The 18300-nt window shown below is 32.6% G+C and overlaps 2 protein-coding genes across 3 annotated transcripts in view; both read right to left on the reverse strand.

Annotated features, from left to right (window-relative positions):
• Positions 1-18300, reverse strand: part of LOC117315517 — a 92295-nt gene that overhangs the window by 26595 nt on the left and 47400 nt on the right. The gene's annotated exons all lie outside the window — the stretch shown is intronic.
• Positions 17043-18300, reverse strand: part of LOC117315516 — a 16747-nt gene continuing 15489 nt past the window's right edge. For both annotated transcript variants that reach the window (XM_033869744.1, XM_033869743.1), the window contains exon 5: positions 17043-17352. In XM_033869744.1, the coding sequence (XP_033725635.1) occupies positions 17265-17352 (88 nt within the window). In that variant the 3' untranslated portion in view covers positions 17043-17264. The remainder of the gene's footprint in view (positions 17353-18300) is intronic.

Below are 18300 nucleotides of genomic sequence, written 5' to 3' on the forward strand. Positions count from 1 at the left end.
ACTCGCAACCCAGAGGTGGAGGGCTAGTGATAAAGTGCCGGGACACCTTAACTACCCGGCCACAGCGGCCCCTTATACGTAAGGAATCGCGATGTGGTTTATCAAGAAAGATGACGGACATCACATCATTGATCGATCCAATAATAAGTAAACTAAACCATAGTATTCTAATTCAAGCGAGCAAGTAAGTCTACATCATTTTAAAGTAAATATAATCCCTTCAGTGACATATAATTATTATCAGTAAAATATCCAGGAATGCACTTTTCAAACATTCAACAAAATTGTCTTAATTCTTACCACTTGATATGCATATACGACTTGCTTTTCTCTTTGATGTCCATCCTTTAAATACCTATAAGTGGCCTTGGGATTTTGATTTCTGTTTGAAGTGAATATATGTGATAAAACAACACCACTCAATACGAGATATCAATGTAGTTTTTCAAAAAACGACATGATGCGAATAAACGTTCAACTTTTGCTTAGTGCATTCGTGATCAGGGCATGGACCGGCCGTCATGGCACAGCATTGAATCTACAAAGTGTAGGTACAACCGAAAACATTCTACACGATTCCTTTGAATAACATATGTATATAATTATTTTGATTAATAACGATCCATTATATTCGTATACATGTATCAACGTTTGTTGCTTCTTATATTAACACGAACATACTGCAGCCTCCCAAAACACACATACGCACTCGCCATACGCATGCATGTCGCACGCACGGGAGGCCGTCCTTAAATGACCTTAGCTGTTAATAGGACGTTAAACAAATAAAACCAAACCAAACCATCCTTCATATATGCTTATAACACTGAAGAGTTTTGAAACGGAAATATTGACATTAACACCAGTTCTATAATCGTCCTAGCGCTCCCAACGACCAAAATCAACACTTATGGAAAAATAAGTTTATACGCAAACGACGAAAATTTCTGTCCATTCTTTTCAAAATGTCATTCATCAACATATCAAAAAGGTAGTTATTAAATAAGCACTTCTAAATTAATGTCTGTTTCTAACGCCGAAAATATTCAGTGAGAGATAGGTAGTGGATATGGGTTTTTTTTATTTCCCAGAATGCATTATTCCCAGATGTCTGCCTGAAGGCAGACATCTTGGAATATTGCATTCTGGGTTAAAAAAAAACATATCCCATTACCATTCTCTCTTCTCTATCTTTGTTTCAAATACAGAAGTAGCATACCTTTATTTAACTGCATTTTCTTGAGATTTTATCTTTTCAGGTTCTTTTTGGACATCTTCTTCTTTCGATATCTGTTGTTGATGATTCATGATGTATACCAAAAACATTGGAACCCAATTCATCAGAGGCCTTGGTGATTTAAACAAGATCTCATGACAAATGATCCTCTTGTTTTTTGTTGTTTTTTTTTCATCTTTTCTTTTTTCTGAATTAATATACATTTCTTTTATTAACATAAACTAATTTACAATCTACAATCTACAATTATTGTTTTCTCTAAATCATGTACAATCATTTCTTATTAACATGAAAATACTAATTTATAATGTACAATCATTTCTTATTAAAATAAATACTAATTTATCATGTACAATCATTTTTTAACAACACATATGAACATTTTAACAATACATAACAAAAAAACAATCTTATTTATCAACAATATTTTTTTTAAGTTAATTTTCACCAGGATCTAGATAGACTAATCTCATTTTGAATATATTCATTTTTTATCTTTAAATACACCATTCTTTACATTGTAGAGATTGACAAATACTACAATATCTTCTTGTAAACAATATAGGGAAAAGACAGTGTTTTGTCGAATGTTCAATACATTTTAAAATATCTTTAAATTGAACATGTATTTTTCTTTTTTGAAAAAATTTCATGTGTACATAGAAATTATAGATAATTTGCCTCAGTTCAAGTAGTAGATTCTGTAAAATTAAAAAAAATGTTTTTCAATTTTTTTAGAATTTAATTTGTTAAATCTTCAAAACATGTTAGACATTTTTTACATGTTAACCATTCTCTAGGTAATAACATATCACAGTCTTCACATAAACCATAGTACTTGTAGATGATCATTGCTAAGGAATATTTTGGTGAACGTCCAAATAGTTCTATAATATTTAAGGATTTTCTCAAAAACTCATAATTTAAATCTTCTTTCATGTTTACACAATTTGTTACATGTGTTTTCAATATTACTGTTTTTAATTCCTGAGGAAGTATCTGTAAGTAAGATGAGTGTTTTTTTAATAATATGAACAGTATTCTTTGTGAAAAATACATAGAAAACATGTACAATTTTTGAGCATGTAGCTTTTACAATATTTACAAAAAATGAAATATCTATAAGTATACATTATACTAGTCATACTAGGATTGATACCGTAAATATCTTTTGTAAGTTTGTTTTTTAAATTAAATTCATCATGTAAAATAGTTTTTGCATCTACACATGAATTAATATGGTATCTTAATATCTTTTGTTTTATTTCTTGGGGTAATATCTGTAAAAAATGTGGAAATTATTTGTAATATTTCTGAAAGAAACATAAAAAACAAGTTTGCTCTGATAATAACAATATCCTTAATTTGAAACACAATTTACAGATTTGTGTATATTTTATATATGATGGATAAGCTCTTCCCTTTTCATTGGAAATAAGTCTATACATTGAATGAAAATTCATGTTTAAACTTTCTTTTGCTGTTGTATTACTATATATTACTTCTTTGAATATTTTAGATTGAATTTCAAGAGGCAATATCTGCAAGAAAATAAAAAAAATATTTTCATATAGAAGATGGTATTTGATAGTTTGTGAAATAACAATACATACATTGTTTTTCAAAAATCATAGTTGTTAAATAATCACAACTATTACATTGAACAATGTTTTTGAAATATGAAGGTAAAATGATATTATATTTGTTCAATATCAGTTTTGATTTTTTTTTGATATTCTTTATTAATATTTTTTTGGGTAAATAACTCTCATTGGGTTGTCACTAAGGTACCTACAAATATTACACATTTTTGGTCAAATTTGTCGTGGGCAAAAGTCAGGCCTACTCTTGAGGTAAATACCTAAACCATGGTAAATGAAACATATTCCAAGTTCGAACCAGCAATTTTTTGTCAACTAAATCGGTATTTATACTCAACTTAACACCAATATATAGGTATATGCAGTGAAGGAAATATATACAATGTATTAAAGACATTGTCTTATTGCCAAGAGGAAACAGCGGTCGAATAACCACTGAAAAAATATTCAAATCGGTTTCCATGAAAATGCAACAAATGCTAGAGTCGGCAAATCAATCTGCCTCAATAATACGAAATACCAATTTGGGATTGAAAATATTTCAATGTAGGTAAACTTACCCGTCAGTGGTAATTATTGTTGAATTGTCGCACAGTGTAACACGTCTGTTGGCACAGAACTGGTGAAATGAATCGGTAATTGCGAATTTAGATCTAAAGGAATTACCTAACCCATTTCATCATTACACAAATGACTATTTGTCCGCTGATCAAAGCAAACCTACCTAGGTCTGTCCCGAAAATACAATTATATATATATATATATTAGATTGGCACCAGGAAGTCTACAGAAGACCTGTTAATTTGGCTGATGTCTAAAAACACAACGTTTTACTCAGAGAAAAACAAAAACAAAACAAAAAAACAGAGGATTAAAAGTCGTCCTATCAAGCCGAAGAATACCACCGACACAGGCACCTTGTTGATATTGTCAGGGGTCGGAGATAGCCAATAGAACCTAAGCTGCGTTGAAAAAATAATGATAACATATGTAGCACGCCCTACCGCATACAATGATACTTTAACACCATTAGACCTAATCAAAATGTCCACTTACCTCCAAGGAACGATTTACTCTCCTTGTATACTCTGACATAATGTACCGTACAATATTGCAATACACTTTGTCACCAGATGATTCTACTTCCATGGATAACTCCATCTAGATTCATTTGACTTCCTTTCAGCTGAGCAAGGGTTTTTTACGCCACAATAATTAAAAATAATCCTAATGTAAATACACAATGTATATGAATTTAATACGCAATAAGGGATATATAGATAGCTACTGCTTTTAAAGGTTGCATTAAAAATGAAAATAAAACCTTCCCATTCAATCCCTATGTATCACCAAACGAAATCTTATTCGATATGCCCGGAAGATAAATCATTATGCGAGGCACATCCCGGAACTATCGACTGCCCGATGAGTTCAGGATAGGACTGGGAATTATTCAATTTAACAACACATTATATCCTTCTGCGAAGCATTTGTTTGTAATATGTAATATGATTAATAATTTAATATGTTTGAAGACATCTGCCCAGGATAAATAAATAAATAAGAAAAACCCCAATTAAGTCATAGGCAATGACCTGCTTTACAGCCTGGTTTGTGTAAGGAGAGATAACTCGTACACACACTAGTGATACGACATAGGAAAGTCGCCTCCTTGGTTGATAAATATCGCCCTCACACGTCGAATACTGTTTTTATTTTCGGATTTTCTAATTGGAAATTGTTATGTGAAAAATAAAATTGTATCTACATTTGATACTTAAAATAGAAGTAGGATACTTCTTTATTAGTTCTGGCGTTATTTCCAAGAAATATGCCTACAAAAATGGACATGCCAGTGAAACGCTTGTACAATGTATATAACAGAACGCGACAAATCACCGGAACGAATAAGGTGAGCCTATTCATCGGTAACAAAAAAAGAATTACTGAGACAAGTTTCTTCTAACAAAAGTTATCAAAGATCAAATATCAAATCATGATACATATCAATTACTGTAAGGAAAAACAACGCAGTGAATACACGTAGATACTAAAATATAATGGGACAGTAATTCACATAAAAAGTATACGTAGGGTTTGGTTTGTTTGGTTTGGTTTGTTCTGTTCAACGTCCTATTAACAGCTAGGGTCATTTAAGGACGTGCCAGGTTTTGGAGGTGGGGGAAAGCCGGAGTACCCGGAGAAAAAACACCGGCCTACGGTCAGTACCTGGCAACTGCCCCATGTAGGTTTCGAACTCGCAACCCAGAGGTGGAGGGCTAGTGATAAAGTGCCGGGACACCTTAACTACCCGGCCACAGCGGCCCCTTATACGTAAGGAATCGCGATGTGGTTTATCAAGAAAGATGACGGACATCACATCATTGATCGATCCAATAATAAGTAAACTAAACCATAGTATTCTAATTCAAGCGAGCAAGTAAGTCTACATCATTTTAAAGTAAATATAATCCCTTCAGTGACATATAATTATTATCAGTAAAATATCCAGGAATGCACTTTTCAAACAATCAACAAAATTGTCTTAATTCTTACCACTTTATATGCATATACGACTTGCTTTTCTCTTTGATGTCCATCCTTTAAGTACCTATAAGTGGCCTTGGGATTTTGATTTCTGTTTGAAGTGAATATATGTGATAAAACAACACCACTCAATACGAGATATCAATGTAGTTTTACAAAAAACGACATGATGCGAATAAACGTTCAACTTTTGCTTAGTGCATTCGTGATCAGGGCATGGACCGGCCGTCATGGCACAGCATTGAATCTACAAAGTGTAGGTACAACCGAAAACATTCTACACGATTCCTTTGAATAACATATGTATATAATTATTTTGATTAATAACGATCCATTATATTCGTATACATGTATCAACGTTTGTTGCTTCTTATATTAACACGAACATACTGCAGCCTCCCAAAACACACATACGCACTCGCCACACGCATGCATGTCGCACGCACGGGAGGCCGTCCTTAAATGACCTTAGCTGTTAATAGGACGTTAAACAAATAAAACCAAACCAAACCATCCTTCATATATGCTTATAACACTGAAGAGTTCCGAAACGGAAGTATTGACATTAACACCAGTTCTATAATCGTCCTAGCGCTCCCAACGACCAAAATCAACACTTATGGAAAAAATAAGTTTATACGCAAACGACGAAAATTTCTGTCCATTCTTTTGAAAATGTCATTCATCAACATATCAAAAAGGTAGTCATTAAATAAGCACTTCTAAATTAATGTCTGTTTCTAACGCCGAAAATATTTAGTGAGAGATAGGTAGTGGATATGGGTTTTTTTTATTTCCCAGAGTGCATTATTCCAAGATGTCTGTCTGAAGGCAGACATCTTGGAATATTGCATTCTGGGTTAAAAAAAACATATACCACTACCATTCTCTCTTCTCTATCTTTGTTTCAAATACAGAAGTAGCATACCTTTATTTAACTGCATTTTCTTGAGATTTTATCTTTTCAGGTTCTTTTTGGACATCTTCTTCTTTCAATATCTGTTGTTGATGATTCATGATGTATACCAAAAACATTGGAACCCAATTCATCAGAGGCCTTGGTGATTTAAACAAGATCTCATGACAAATGATCCTCTTGTTTTTTGTTGTTTTTTTTTCATCTTTTCTTTTTTCTGAATTAATATACATTTCTTTTATTAACATAAACTAATTTACAATCTACAATCTACAATTATTGTTTTCTCTAAATCATGTACAATCATTTCTTATTAACATAAAAATACTAATTTATAATGTACAATCATTTCTTATTAAAATAAATACTAATTTATCATGTACAATCATTTTTTAACAACACATATGAACATTTTAACAATACATAACAAAAGAACAATCTGATTTATCAACAATATTTTTTTTAATTAATTTTCACCAGGATCTAGATAGACTAATCTCATTTTGAATATATTCATTTTTTATCTTTAAATACACCATTCATTACATTGTAGAGATTGACAAATACTACAATATCTTCTTGTAAACAATATAGGGAAAAGACAGTGTTTTGTCGAATGTTCAATACATTTTAAAATATCTTTAAATTGAACATGTATTTTTCTTTTTTGAAAAAATATCATGTGTACATAGAAATTATAGATAATTTGCCTAAGTTCAAGTGGTAGATGTTGTAAAATTAAAAAAAAATGTTTTTCAATTTTTTTTAGAATTTAATTTGTAAAATCTTCAAAACATGTTAGACATTTTTTACATGTTAACCATTCTCTAGGTAATAACATATCACAGTCTTCACATAAACCATAGTACTTGTAGATGATCATTGCTAAGAAATATTTTGGTGAACGTCCAAATAGATCTATAATATTTAAGGATTTTCTCAAAAACTCATAATTTAAATCTTCTTTCATGTTTACACAATTTGTTACATGTGTTTTCAATATTACTGTTTTTAATTCCTGAGGAAGTATCTGTAAGTAAGATGAGAGTGTTTTTAATAATATGAACAGTATTCTTTGTGAAAAATACATAGAAAACATGTACAATTTTTGAGCATGTAGCTTTTACAATATTTACAAAAAATGAAATATCTATAAGTATACATTATACTAGTCATACTAGGATTGATACCTTAAATATCTTTTGTAAGTTTGTTTTTTAAATTAAATTCATCATGTAAAATAGTTTTTGCATCTACACATGAATTAATATGGTATCTTAATATCTTTTGTTTTATTTCTTGGGGTAATATCTGTAAAAAATGTGGAAATTATTTGTAATATTTCTGAAAGAAACATAAAAAACAAGTTTGCTCTGATAATAACAATATCCTTAATTTGAAACACAATTTACAGATTTGTGTATATTTTATATATGATGGATAAGCTCTTCCCTTTTCATTGGAAATAAGTCTATACATTGAATGAAAATGCATGTTTAAACTTTCTTTTGCTGTTGTATTACTATATATTACTTCTTTGAATATTTTAGATTGAATTTCAAGAGGCAATATCTGCAAGAAAATAAAAAACATATTTTCATATAGAAGATGGTATTTGATAGTCTGTGAAATAACAATACATACATTATTTTTCAAAAATCATAGTTAAATAATCACAACTATTACATTGAACAATGTTTTTGAAATATGAAGGTAAAATGATATTATATTTGTTCAATATCAGTTTTGATTTTTTTTTATATTCTTTATTAATATTTTTTTTGGTAAATAACTCTCATTGGGTTGTCACTAAGGTACCTACAAATATTACACATTTTTGGTCAAATTTGTCGTGGGCAAAAGTCAGGCCTACTCTTGAGGTAAATACCTAAACCATGGTAAATGAAACATATTCCAAGTTCGAACCAGCAATTTTTTGTCAACTAAATCGGTATTTATACTCAACTTAACACCAATATATAGGTATATGCAGTGAAGGAAATATATACAATGTATTAAAGACATTGTCTTATTGCCAAGAGGAAACAGCGGTCGAATAACCACTGACAAAATATTCAAATCGGTTTCCATGAAAATGCAACAAATGCTAGAGTCGGCAAATCAATCTGCCTCAATAATACGAAATACCAATTTGGGATTGAAAATATTTCAATGTAGGTAAACTTACCCGTCAGTGGTAATTATTGTTGAATTGTCGCACAGTGTAACACGTCTGTTGGCACAGAACTGGTGAAATGAATCGGTAATTGCGAATTTAGATCTATAGGAATTACCTAACCCATTTCATCATTACACAAATGACTATTTGTCCGCTGATCAAAGCAAATCTACCTAGGTCTGTCCCGAAAATACAATTATATATATATATATATTAGATTGGCACCAGGACGTCTACAGAAGACCTGTTGATTTGGCTGATGTCTAAAAACACAACGTTTTACTCAGAGAAAAACAAAAACCAAACCAAAAAACAGAGGATTAAACGTCGTCCTATCAAGCCGAAGAATACCGCCGACACAGGCATCTTGTTGATATTGTCAGGGGTCGGAGATAGCCAATAGAACCTAAGCTGCGTTGAAAAAATAATGATAACATATGTAGCACGCCCTACCGCATACAATGATACTTTAACACCATTAGACCTAATCAAAATGTCCACTTACCTCCAAGGAACGATTTACTCTCCTTGTATTCATTTGACTTCCTTTCAGCTGAGCAAGGGTTTTTTACGCCACAATAATTAAAAATAATCCTAATGTAAATACACAATGTATATGAATTTAATACGCAATAAGGGATATATAGATAGCTACTGCTTTTAAAGGTTGCATTAAAAATGAAAATAAAACCTTCCCATTCAATCCCTATGTATCACCAAACGAAATCTTATTCGATATGCCCGGAAGATAAATCATTATGCGAGGCACATCCCGGAACTATCGACTGCCCGATGAGTTCAGGATAGGACTGGGAATTATTCATTTAACAACACATTATATCCTTCTGCGAAGCATTTGTTTGTAATATGTAATATGATTAATAATTTAATATGTTTGAAGACATCTGCCCAGGATAAATAAATAAATAAGAAAAACCCCAATTAAGTCATAGGCAATGACCTGCTTTACAGCCTGGTTTGTGTAAGGAGAGATAACTCGTACACACACTAGTGATACGACATAGGAAAGTCGCCTCCTTGGTTGATAAATATCGCCCTCACACGTCGAATACTGTGTTTTTAAAAGCCTCAGCGCGCGAAGCGCGCTCGGCAAAGACCGGTCTTTGCCGAGAGGCTTTTAATCTGTTTTTGCCCCTCTAAAACGGAAGTAACTGTAAACCGGAAATCGCGGTTTCGAGATCTCGCGGGTTTTATGAATAAAAAATATATAAAAACTGATTTCAAGAGCTAAAATCGAGAGAATTCTCATACAATAGATATTTTATTATAAAAGTAAATGTGTAGTTGTAAGTTCTATAGTATTTTAGTAGAAATATCTGTCGGACAGTTGGATTGGGTTCGAGATTAGGCCGGAAATCGACAAAGTGTCATGGTTGCCAAGTGGAAGCAGACGCTCGGCGATAGAGAGGAGAGAGTTTGTTTTGCGGGAACAATTTGAAATGTAAGTTCGTTTTAATATAAGTGTTTATATCAGCTGATTTTAGTCTTCTTATGCCACTTACATATTAAATAAGGATATAATGGACTTTTCAGGTAAGCTAGAAGACTACATGTATTTGTGCTGACTTGAACGTTCATTGAATGAAGTGATACTGAACCGATCATATTTATGTTTACATACACTTCGGAAGGCTCAGTTGCGGTAATTTGAATATAGAATATTAATTGAAATAATAACTGGAAGTCTAACAAGAAAGTGTGGAGAAAAATGTTCATCCAGACTCTTTATCATTCTTTGTTAGATACAATTATTGCTTAAAATTTCTAAAACTTTTTACATTGAAAATTGTCATGTGTGCATCACAGAATATTACTACTGGAGTCAACAGACGACAGTTTCGTTGTTCCAGAAGTTCTTGCTTGTAGTTTTTGTTGCATTTCGGTGTATTGGAGAATGGATATAACTAAATTAGGTATATTCTAGAGCAAATAACTTCTCTTTCGGACGAGAAATCTTGCAAAGATTGCAAATTTTGGTATAGGCGCTCGGGTTACCACTAAATTACTGGACCCCCCCCCCCCCCCCCCCTTTATCCAGTAGATTAGAATATTGGGTTTATAATACGTAGGGTTGCATCAATTGAAGTACACAGGTTGACTAATGTAATTATAAACTCGCATAGTTCTTTTGTAAAGATTGCTGCAGACATCAATAATTGTTTACATAAATATCCAGTTTCTAATAGAGATTTGCTTTAATCCATTCTGTAAATATTTATGATGGATTATACGTATAGATAATATATATACTGTACCTTATACACTTTTTTACCAGTGGGTGTACATGTAGCTATTTGGACTTGATTTCTGTATGCAGATAGTGATAGTACCTTATCAAATGGATTTGTGCGTATGCTGTTAAGGGATATATATATTGATTAATCACAACATTGTTGCTAAGGAATATTTGGCTTTATATTAGTCCATTCATAAATATATAGTTTTGACGGATGGTTATAAATTTAGCTAGTGAAAGTTTTATGATTGCCAAATGAATTTTCGATAGTTTTAATTAAATGGAATGATTCAATGACTTAATAGTTGTGCTGATGAAATTAGTTTGTGAGGAAAGGAGGAATAATTTACATCTACTTGTGAGAATTGCTTTCCATGAACCACACCATGCAAGAATCCTTGATAATTAGCCTAATAAATGAAAGTACATGTAGTATATACTTCTAAAGAGAGATTATTTGATGATTGACTACTTCCACTATATTGATTAGTCATTTTAAAAGGATAATGAATCGTAAGAGAAATTTTGTATCATTTGAAATTAATAGTTTTATTTTTAATTTATAACATACTTATATGCTTGCAAAGTTAAAAATTTAAAACTTGTATTTTGCAGATTCAACAAAAAAGAAAAGTGACTGTAATTACAGGATGGACTTGCATTTAAAGCTACATACCCACAAAGAAACATATACCGGTATATCAATGTTTACATTTTGAGATTTTTACAGTTTTCGGACTTGATGCAATACCTACCAGATTGATGTGAATCAGAAACTGAAAGAAAATGTATATTTATGGAAGTATACGGGGAATTCCCAAAAATAATAACTGTGGCTGCTGGACCAAGTTTCTCTGAAAATTAGCCCCACAACGCAACGGCGGGTTTTACAGTCCATACAAAATGGCGGAACGCCGCAAGCGTGGAACTGCAAAAACGCAGACAGATTCTGCCCAAAAAAAAGACACAAAAGTGTGTGGAATCATTCACTGGAACTTAATTAGAGAAGAAAACGGAATAGACTCGAATTCCGATTTTTCTGGACGTCTATTTGATTGCTGGTTTGCTTTTGAACATTGTCAACTTTACCGATCTATGATTTTATCAATGTGTTGTTTGCATTTTGCTACATTATAGAATAAAGGATTTAAATGTTAACTATGTTTGTTTACTTTGTTCAGTTACCTATGTATTACGCGAATATTCTGTTAATATGTTTAAATGAAAGCATTATTAGGCTATTTTATACACTGATGTCTCAAGGACTCCCTCGGTCAAGCGTCCAGGCCAGTAGTCATTTTAATGTTAGGAGAGCGTGAATGAGCATCTTGCATTGTCATTAATGCATGTGTGCAAGTAGAATTTAAGGTTGTTCGGGAGTACTAAAATTTTGAATGGTAAATATCTCTTGAGATTAGTCATTAGTGATGCATAAAACAACTACATGATTTACATGTCTTTGAAGATTTTTTTAATGAATCTATCCAGCAGCTTTGCTGCATTTTCTTGTTATTTTCGGATTTTCTAATTGGAAATTGTTATGTGAAAAATAAAATTGTATCTACATTTGATACTTAAAATAGAAGTAGGATACTTCTTTATTAGTTCTGGCGTTATTTCCAAGAAATATGCCTACAAAAATGGACATGCCAGTGAAATGCTTGTACAATGTATATAACAGAACGCGACAAATCACCGGAACGAATAAGGTGAGCCTATTCATCGGTAACAAAAAAAGAATTACTGAGACAAGTTTCTTCTAACAAAAGTTATCAAAGATCAAATATCAAATCATGATACAGATCAATTACTGTAAGGAAAAACAACGCAGTGAATACACGTAGATACTAAAATATAATGGGACAGTAATTCACATAAAAAGTATACGTAGGGTTTGGTTTGTTTGGTTTGGTTTGTTCTGTTCAACGTCCTATTAACAGCTAGGGTCATTTAAGGACGTGCCAGGTTTTGGAGGTGGGGGAAAGCCGGAGTACCCGGAGAAAAAACACCGGCCTACGGTCAGTACCTGGCAACTGCCCCATGTAGGTTTCAAACTCGCAACCCAGAGGTGGAGGGCTAGTGATAAAGTTCCGGGACACCTTAACTACCCGGCCACAGCGGCCCCTTATACGGAAGGAATCGCGATGTGGTTTATCAAGAAAGATGACGGACATCACATCATTGATCGATCCAATAATAAGTGAACTAAACCATAGTATTCTAATTCAAGCGAGCAAGTAAGTCTACATCATTTTAAAGTAAATATAATCCCTTCAGTGACATATAATTATTATCAGTAAAATATCCAGGAATGCACTTTTCAAACAAATAAAATTGTCTTAATTCTTACCACTCTATATGTATATACGACTTGTTTTTTTCTTTGATTTCAATCCTTTAAGCACCTATAAGTGGCCTTGGGATTTTGATTTCTGTTTGAAGTGAATATATATGATAAAACAACACCACTTAATACGAGGTATCAATGTAGTTTTACGAAAAACGACATGATGCGAATAAAAGTTCAACTTTTACTTAGTGCATTCGTGATCAGGGCCTGGACCGGCCGTCATGGCACAGCATTGAATCTACAAAGTGTAAGTACAACCGAAAACATTCTACACGATTCCTTTGAATAACATGTAAATAATTATTTTGATTAATAACGATCCATTACATTCGTATACATGTATCAACGTTTGTTGCTTCTTATATTAACACGAACATACTGCAGCCTCCCAAAACACACATACGCACTCGCCACACGCATGCATGTCGCACGCACGGGAGGCCGTCCTTAAATGACCTTAGCTGTTAATAAAACCAAACCAAACCATCCTTCCTATATGCTTATAACACTGAAGAGTTCCGAAACGGAAGTAATGACATTAACACCAGTTCTATAATCGTCCTAGCGCTCCGAACGACCAAAATCAACACTTATGGAAAAAATAAGTTTATACGCAAACGACGAAAATTTCTGTCCATTCTTTTGAAAATGTCACTCATCAACATATCAAAAAAGTAGTCATTAAATAAGTACTTCTAAATTAATGTCTGTTTCTAACGCCGAAAATATTTAGTCAAAATTCAAAATTGTCACAAAAATAATAGTGGGTCATTCCCACTATGTTACATGAACATCTAACAATATCCCAAAAGTGGTCACGTTCTCTTTCAACAAAAATATGTACAAAAACATGTCATTACTTACAGCTTCCCGTGAGAGCATCCATAATCTCCGAATCGATAGGTACATTTGTACAAATAATCATGGTACTGTTCCTTAACGCAACCACATACGCCATTTTTTGAAATTAAACTTGTTATTATTATAACAAAAACAATACACTGTAGATTGGTTCTTTTCTTAGACAACAGGATACTCAATTTATTTAAATATTTCTCTGTTATATGACTGAAATCATGATAAGAAATTCAGCGAATTAAGAAGATGTACTTTTATTCCACATCACATGTATACTTTATATGTTGCGTAGTTTAACAATATTATGAATATAGTTTTTATTGTAGGGAGTGTCTTCCTATTGGTGCATTCATTACGGCATAAGGATCGTTCAGATGACTAACAGCATGATATTGTTTTCAGTCCCGAGAAAGCGGCTGGAACCAGGAAGGAAGAGGAAAAGTAATTTGGAATATCAGTTGCCATGTAAATATTTTGTTTTCATATTTTGAAAAAATATATACATATATACTTTCCCAGTACTTTCAACTCTTGATATTCAACAAGGGAAATGTATGTATATATATCTAGATAAACGAAACAGGTACTTAAAGTGCTTTCATGTTTTTAATACAAAATCTTTTGAGGATTGCATATAGCTCGTCCTTTGTTATCTGGGTTTTTGATAGGACGTTAAATAATACTAAAGTAAACCATTTGAGGTATGCTTAATCGTGTGAATAGCTGTATCATGCCATTCCGAAATGTCAGACTATCATAATATACTCTTTAAATAGACTCGAAAGAATCAATACTTATTGTTTTATAAATTAAATAGTTCAACACACGTCGTTGCATGAATGTGCAAAAAGTCTATCAAGGTTATTATGCATTTTGACGTCATTTTACACACGGGCATCATGCTCATTACTAAATAGGCCTGATCGCTGTTGACAGATTTACAGTTTTTGTCCGCTATGAATATTTATCCTATATCTGTTTGTGGTCGAGATATCATTCATTTTTATGCGCAATTCAAATTAGAATGAGGGAAACGTGAGACTTGATGAGTTTAAGCGGTATTCTTTTCGGCGTATTTACTGATATACATACAAACGTAATTGATTCATGAGGCGGTCAATCATCTTATACAACAACACATTTTTAACATTTTCTGATTTCTTTTTCAGTTTTTATTCCGCCAATTGAAAACAAGACGGAGCTGACATCATTACATGTGCAATGTTTTCACTTTGAATTCAATTTTTGTACTGATTTGATCTTTGAACTTGAAATAAACATAGTACACATGACAAACTTTTACATTGTACACTTTTACCCCGCTTAATCTAGGGATCAATTTAATTTACAATAAGTGGTAAAAATGTTGTTTGGGGGAACTGTTTGCGAATTGACAACGGACGCGTAATCGTCCGTCCGCGAGAGCTAACAAATGTATACGTTCATGGTTGGGGTTTCATTAATTTCATCATGTCCGTTTTCATTGACTAACAGGCTGTGAAGTAGATGTCGGGGTAGATATGAAGGGTGATTAAGTTTAACTTCACAACTATCTGTATAATGCAATTGTTATTCCCTTTATAACTGCATTCTCCCGAATATTACAGGCGAGTGTTTCTTCTTGAAGAATGTATATGATCACTACCATCTATGATAGCTGATCTCGATTTGTGAAATTGTTTTGTGGTGATTTGATTTGTTTTTTAGGCGTTAAACGTCCTCACAACATCAAGGGTGAACTGAGGACGGGTGTCAAGGAGACAGCGGATGAGTAAGAAAACACAGAACAGTTGCAATATTTGGAACAAAACAATAAATTATCCAATTCATCTATTCTGTCAAAAGCTTTCTGTTGATCAATACAAATTATTACCCCTCTCTCATCCTCCATAACACAATAACCAATGCTATATTGTAGCTGTCTTTAAACATCCATGATATTACTTACTGGTGGGAATATTTAAGGAAAGGAATTAGTATAAGCTTTTAGCTTGTTTTCCAATCCTATATGAATATATGTAGTGTGTTGTTGTTTGCAAATACTTGAATATTGATGAAATATTGTTTAAACTAAACTAATACTTCTTGGAACATAAATATCATTTCAAATGGTAGAGGTTGGATTCTATTACGGATTATTATTGCAATGATTTTATAATCTGTGTTCAGTATGGTTAGTGGTCGCCAATTTTTATATGTCCTCTATCCCTCTTTTTAAAAAGCAATTTGAGTGTCCCCTTGCCCTTTGCATAAGAAAACATTATTTTTTAAAAATACTTTATTACACTTATTTTCTTTTCTTTAATAATATGCCATATTCGCTTAATAAGAATGACGAATAAAACCCCTGCAAACCGTGGTCATTATCCAGTACAGGTTTTCATAATCTTTGCCATGTACCGACACATGTGCTCTATAGATAGTGTATACAGCTGAAGGCATGCATACAGGTGAGTGAATAGTGTTCAATTAAACAATATCTTGATATTGACAGCACTATTATCATATCAAAAGAGAATGACATAATCATTTCTGTGAAAAGAGCAGAGCTCCATGATCACGAGGATGGTGGTGGTGAATCACGAGGCCCTTTAAAATAATGTGTATAAATTCAAACACGTCAAAACGTCAGTGGTTTGATCTGATCTTAGGCTAGATAATGACTGAATACATACAATGTTCAGTGTTTTATTTCTGCATGCTTGGTGTGGCACATTGTAAATACGACCCAATATATTACAAAACCCGTATAGGACGCATTTGAGTGGTCCCTAGAAATTCTTCATAACCGACTTCGACTGTTATGTTCTTTATGCTTCTTTCTAAATGTTGTATACTATAGCTTGTTTTCTTCTCAGATGGCCCTATCCTTTGTATTTAAAATTCTACCTATTTCAATAGCAAATTATTTTATTCTAATTTTTGTCATTTATTCCGCATCACTCTAATTTATTTGTATAAATATTCTAGTATTCCAACAATTTTCAGAAGTTTTCGAAATGAGTCATCATTAAGGAAAACAGCAATGGTGATAGCTGATAATTTTGTATCCGACATATACAACATGCGATTTCTTCATGTAACAAAGAACAAGTTGTGTTATTGCAAAATCACATTTATTGTACGTTACCCGATAGGACATGATCTTACACAGTAACATTCCATCACGATAGTGACTAACCAGCTTTGAAAGTTAAGGGCTATATGGATCAACACCATGCGAGTATATGCAACAATGTAATAGCCCACACATACACAGTTGATCAATGCCACACAGGTACCAATGTAATTCGCCATAGATGTGTTGATGAATGTTTACCTAAATTAGATGGTAAGAGTTATAGGTCATTCTTTGTGTTAATTTGCAAATCTCGATCTGGAACACGGTTGGATCTGCTCTGCACGATCTGTAAAAGAAAATATGATTTTACAAAATACACTTACACCAAGAAAACGTCCATATACAAAACAAATGTAGCGGAAACAAGTCCCTAGCGTTGGGGTAATGTTCGAGATTACGAAAATTGATATCAAAACAATACGCGTGGGGGAAATTTTCGCGATCAAAAAGGCTCCGTGTGATTAGCGTAAATTTCCAAATTTCCACGTTTACAGTATTTTGCACTATAATCTAAATTTTATTACAATGTGAGTAATTGGTATAATACTGTTTACTGTCTGTTTATCAAAGCCGAAAGGTGTGTTTTCATCACTATCGTGTACATATGGTCGCACACTATTGAGGACTATCAATTTACAATACCCAGGGTTATCTTTGATGGATGTTCAACTTATATTTTTAAGTATAACGCTCTTGTTTGATTTCACTGTTGCTACTGTGTAAGGCTGTTGCTAAATGGCTTCAATGATTTTACCAATCGGGCCCATTGTTCACAATGTGATAAACGTAATCACCTGATTAGTAATTATCTCAATTTACTCTGTGTGTTTATTCCTTAGAATTGGCCGGAAGAGACTAATGTGTGCTCTAAAAATAATGGTAGTTACCAGAAATAACTAATATAGAAATAACATGTTGTTGTTAAACTGTGATTAGCCTTATCGGATTTTGAGCAATTGGGTCCTGGTCAGTCAATCTAAATCTACATTTAAGCACATTATAATAAAAAGAATTTGTTCAGCCTGAATTATTCTGGTTGATGGTGTACTACTGTAAAGATAGAAATTTCGATTTTTTTTTTTTTTTTTTGTTGCCTAAATATTTGATTTCAGGTAAGTAATTAATGGTACAATAATTCAAATTGATTATTAATTAACTAATCCTATCCTGGGAAATAGCGAAACAGTTTCAAATACGTTTAGGTAGGAATAATGCATACGATATTATTATACCT

This window comes from Pecten maximus, chromosome 17 (assembly GCF_902652985.1).
Source record: "Pecten maximus chromosome 17, xPecMax1.1, whole genome shotgun sequence".
NCBI classification, from domain to species: domain Eukaryota; kingdom Metazoa; phylum Mollusca; class Bivalvia; order Pectinida; family Pectinidae; genus Pecten; species Pecten maximus.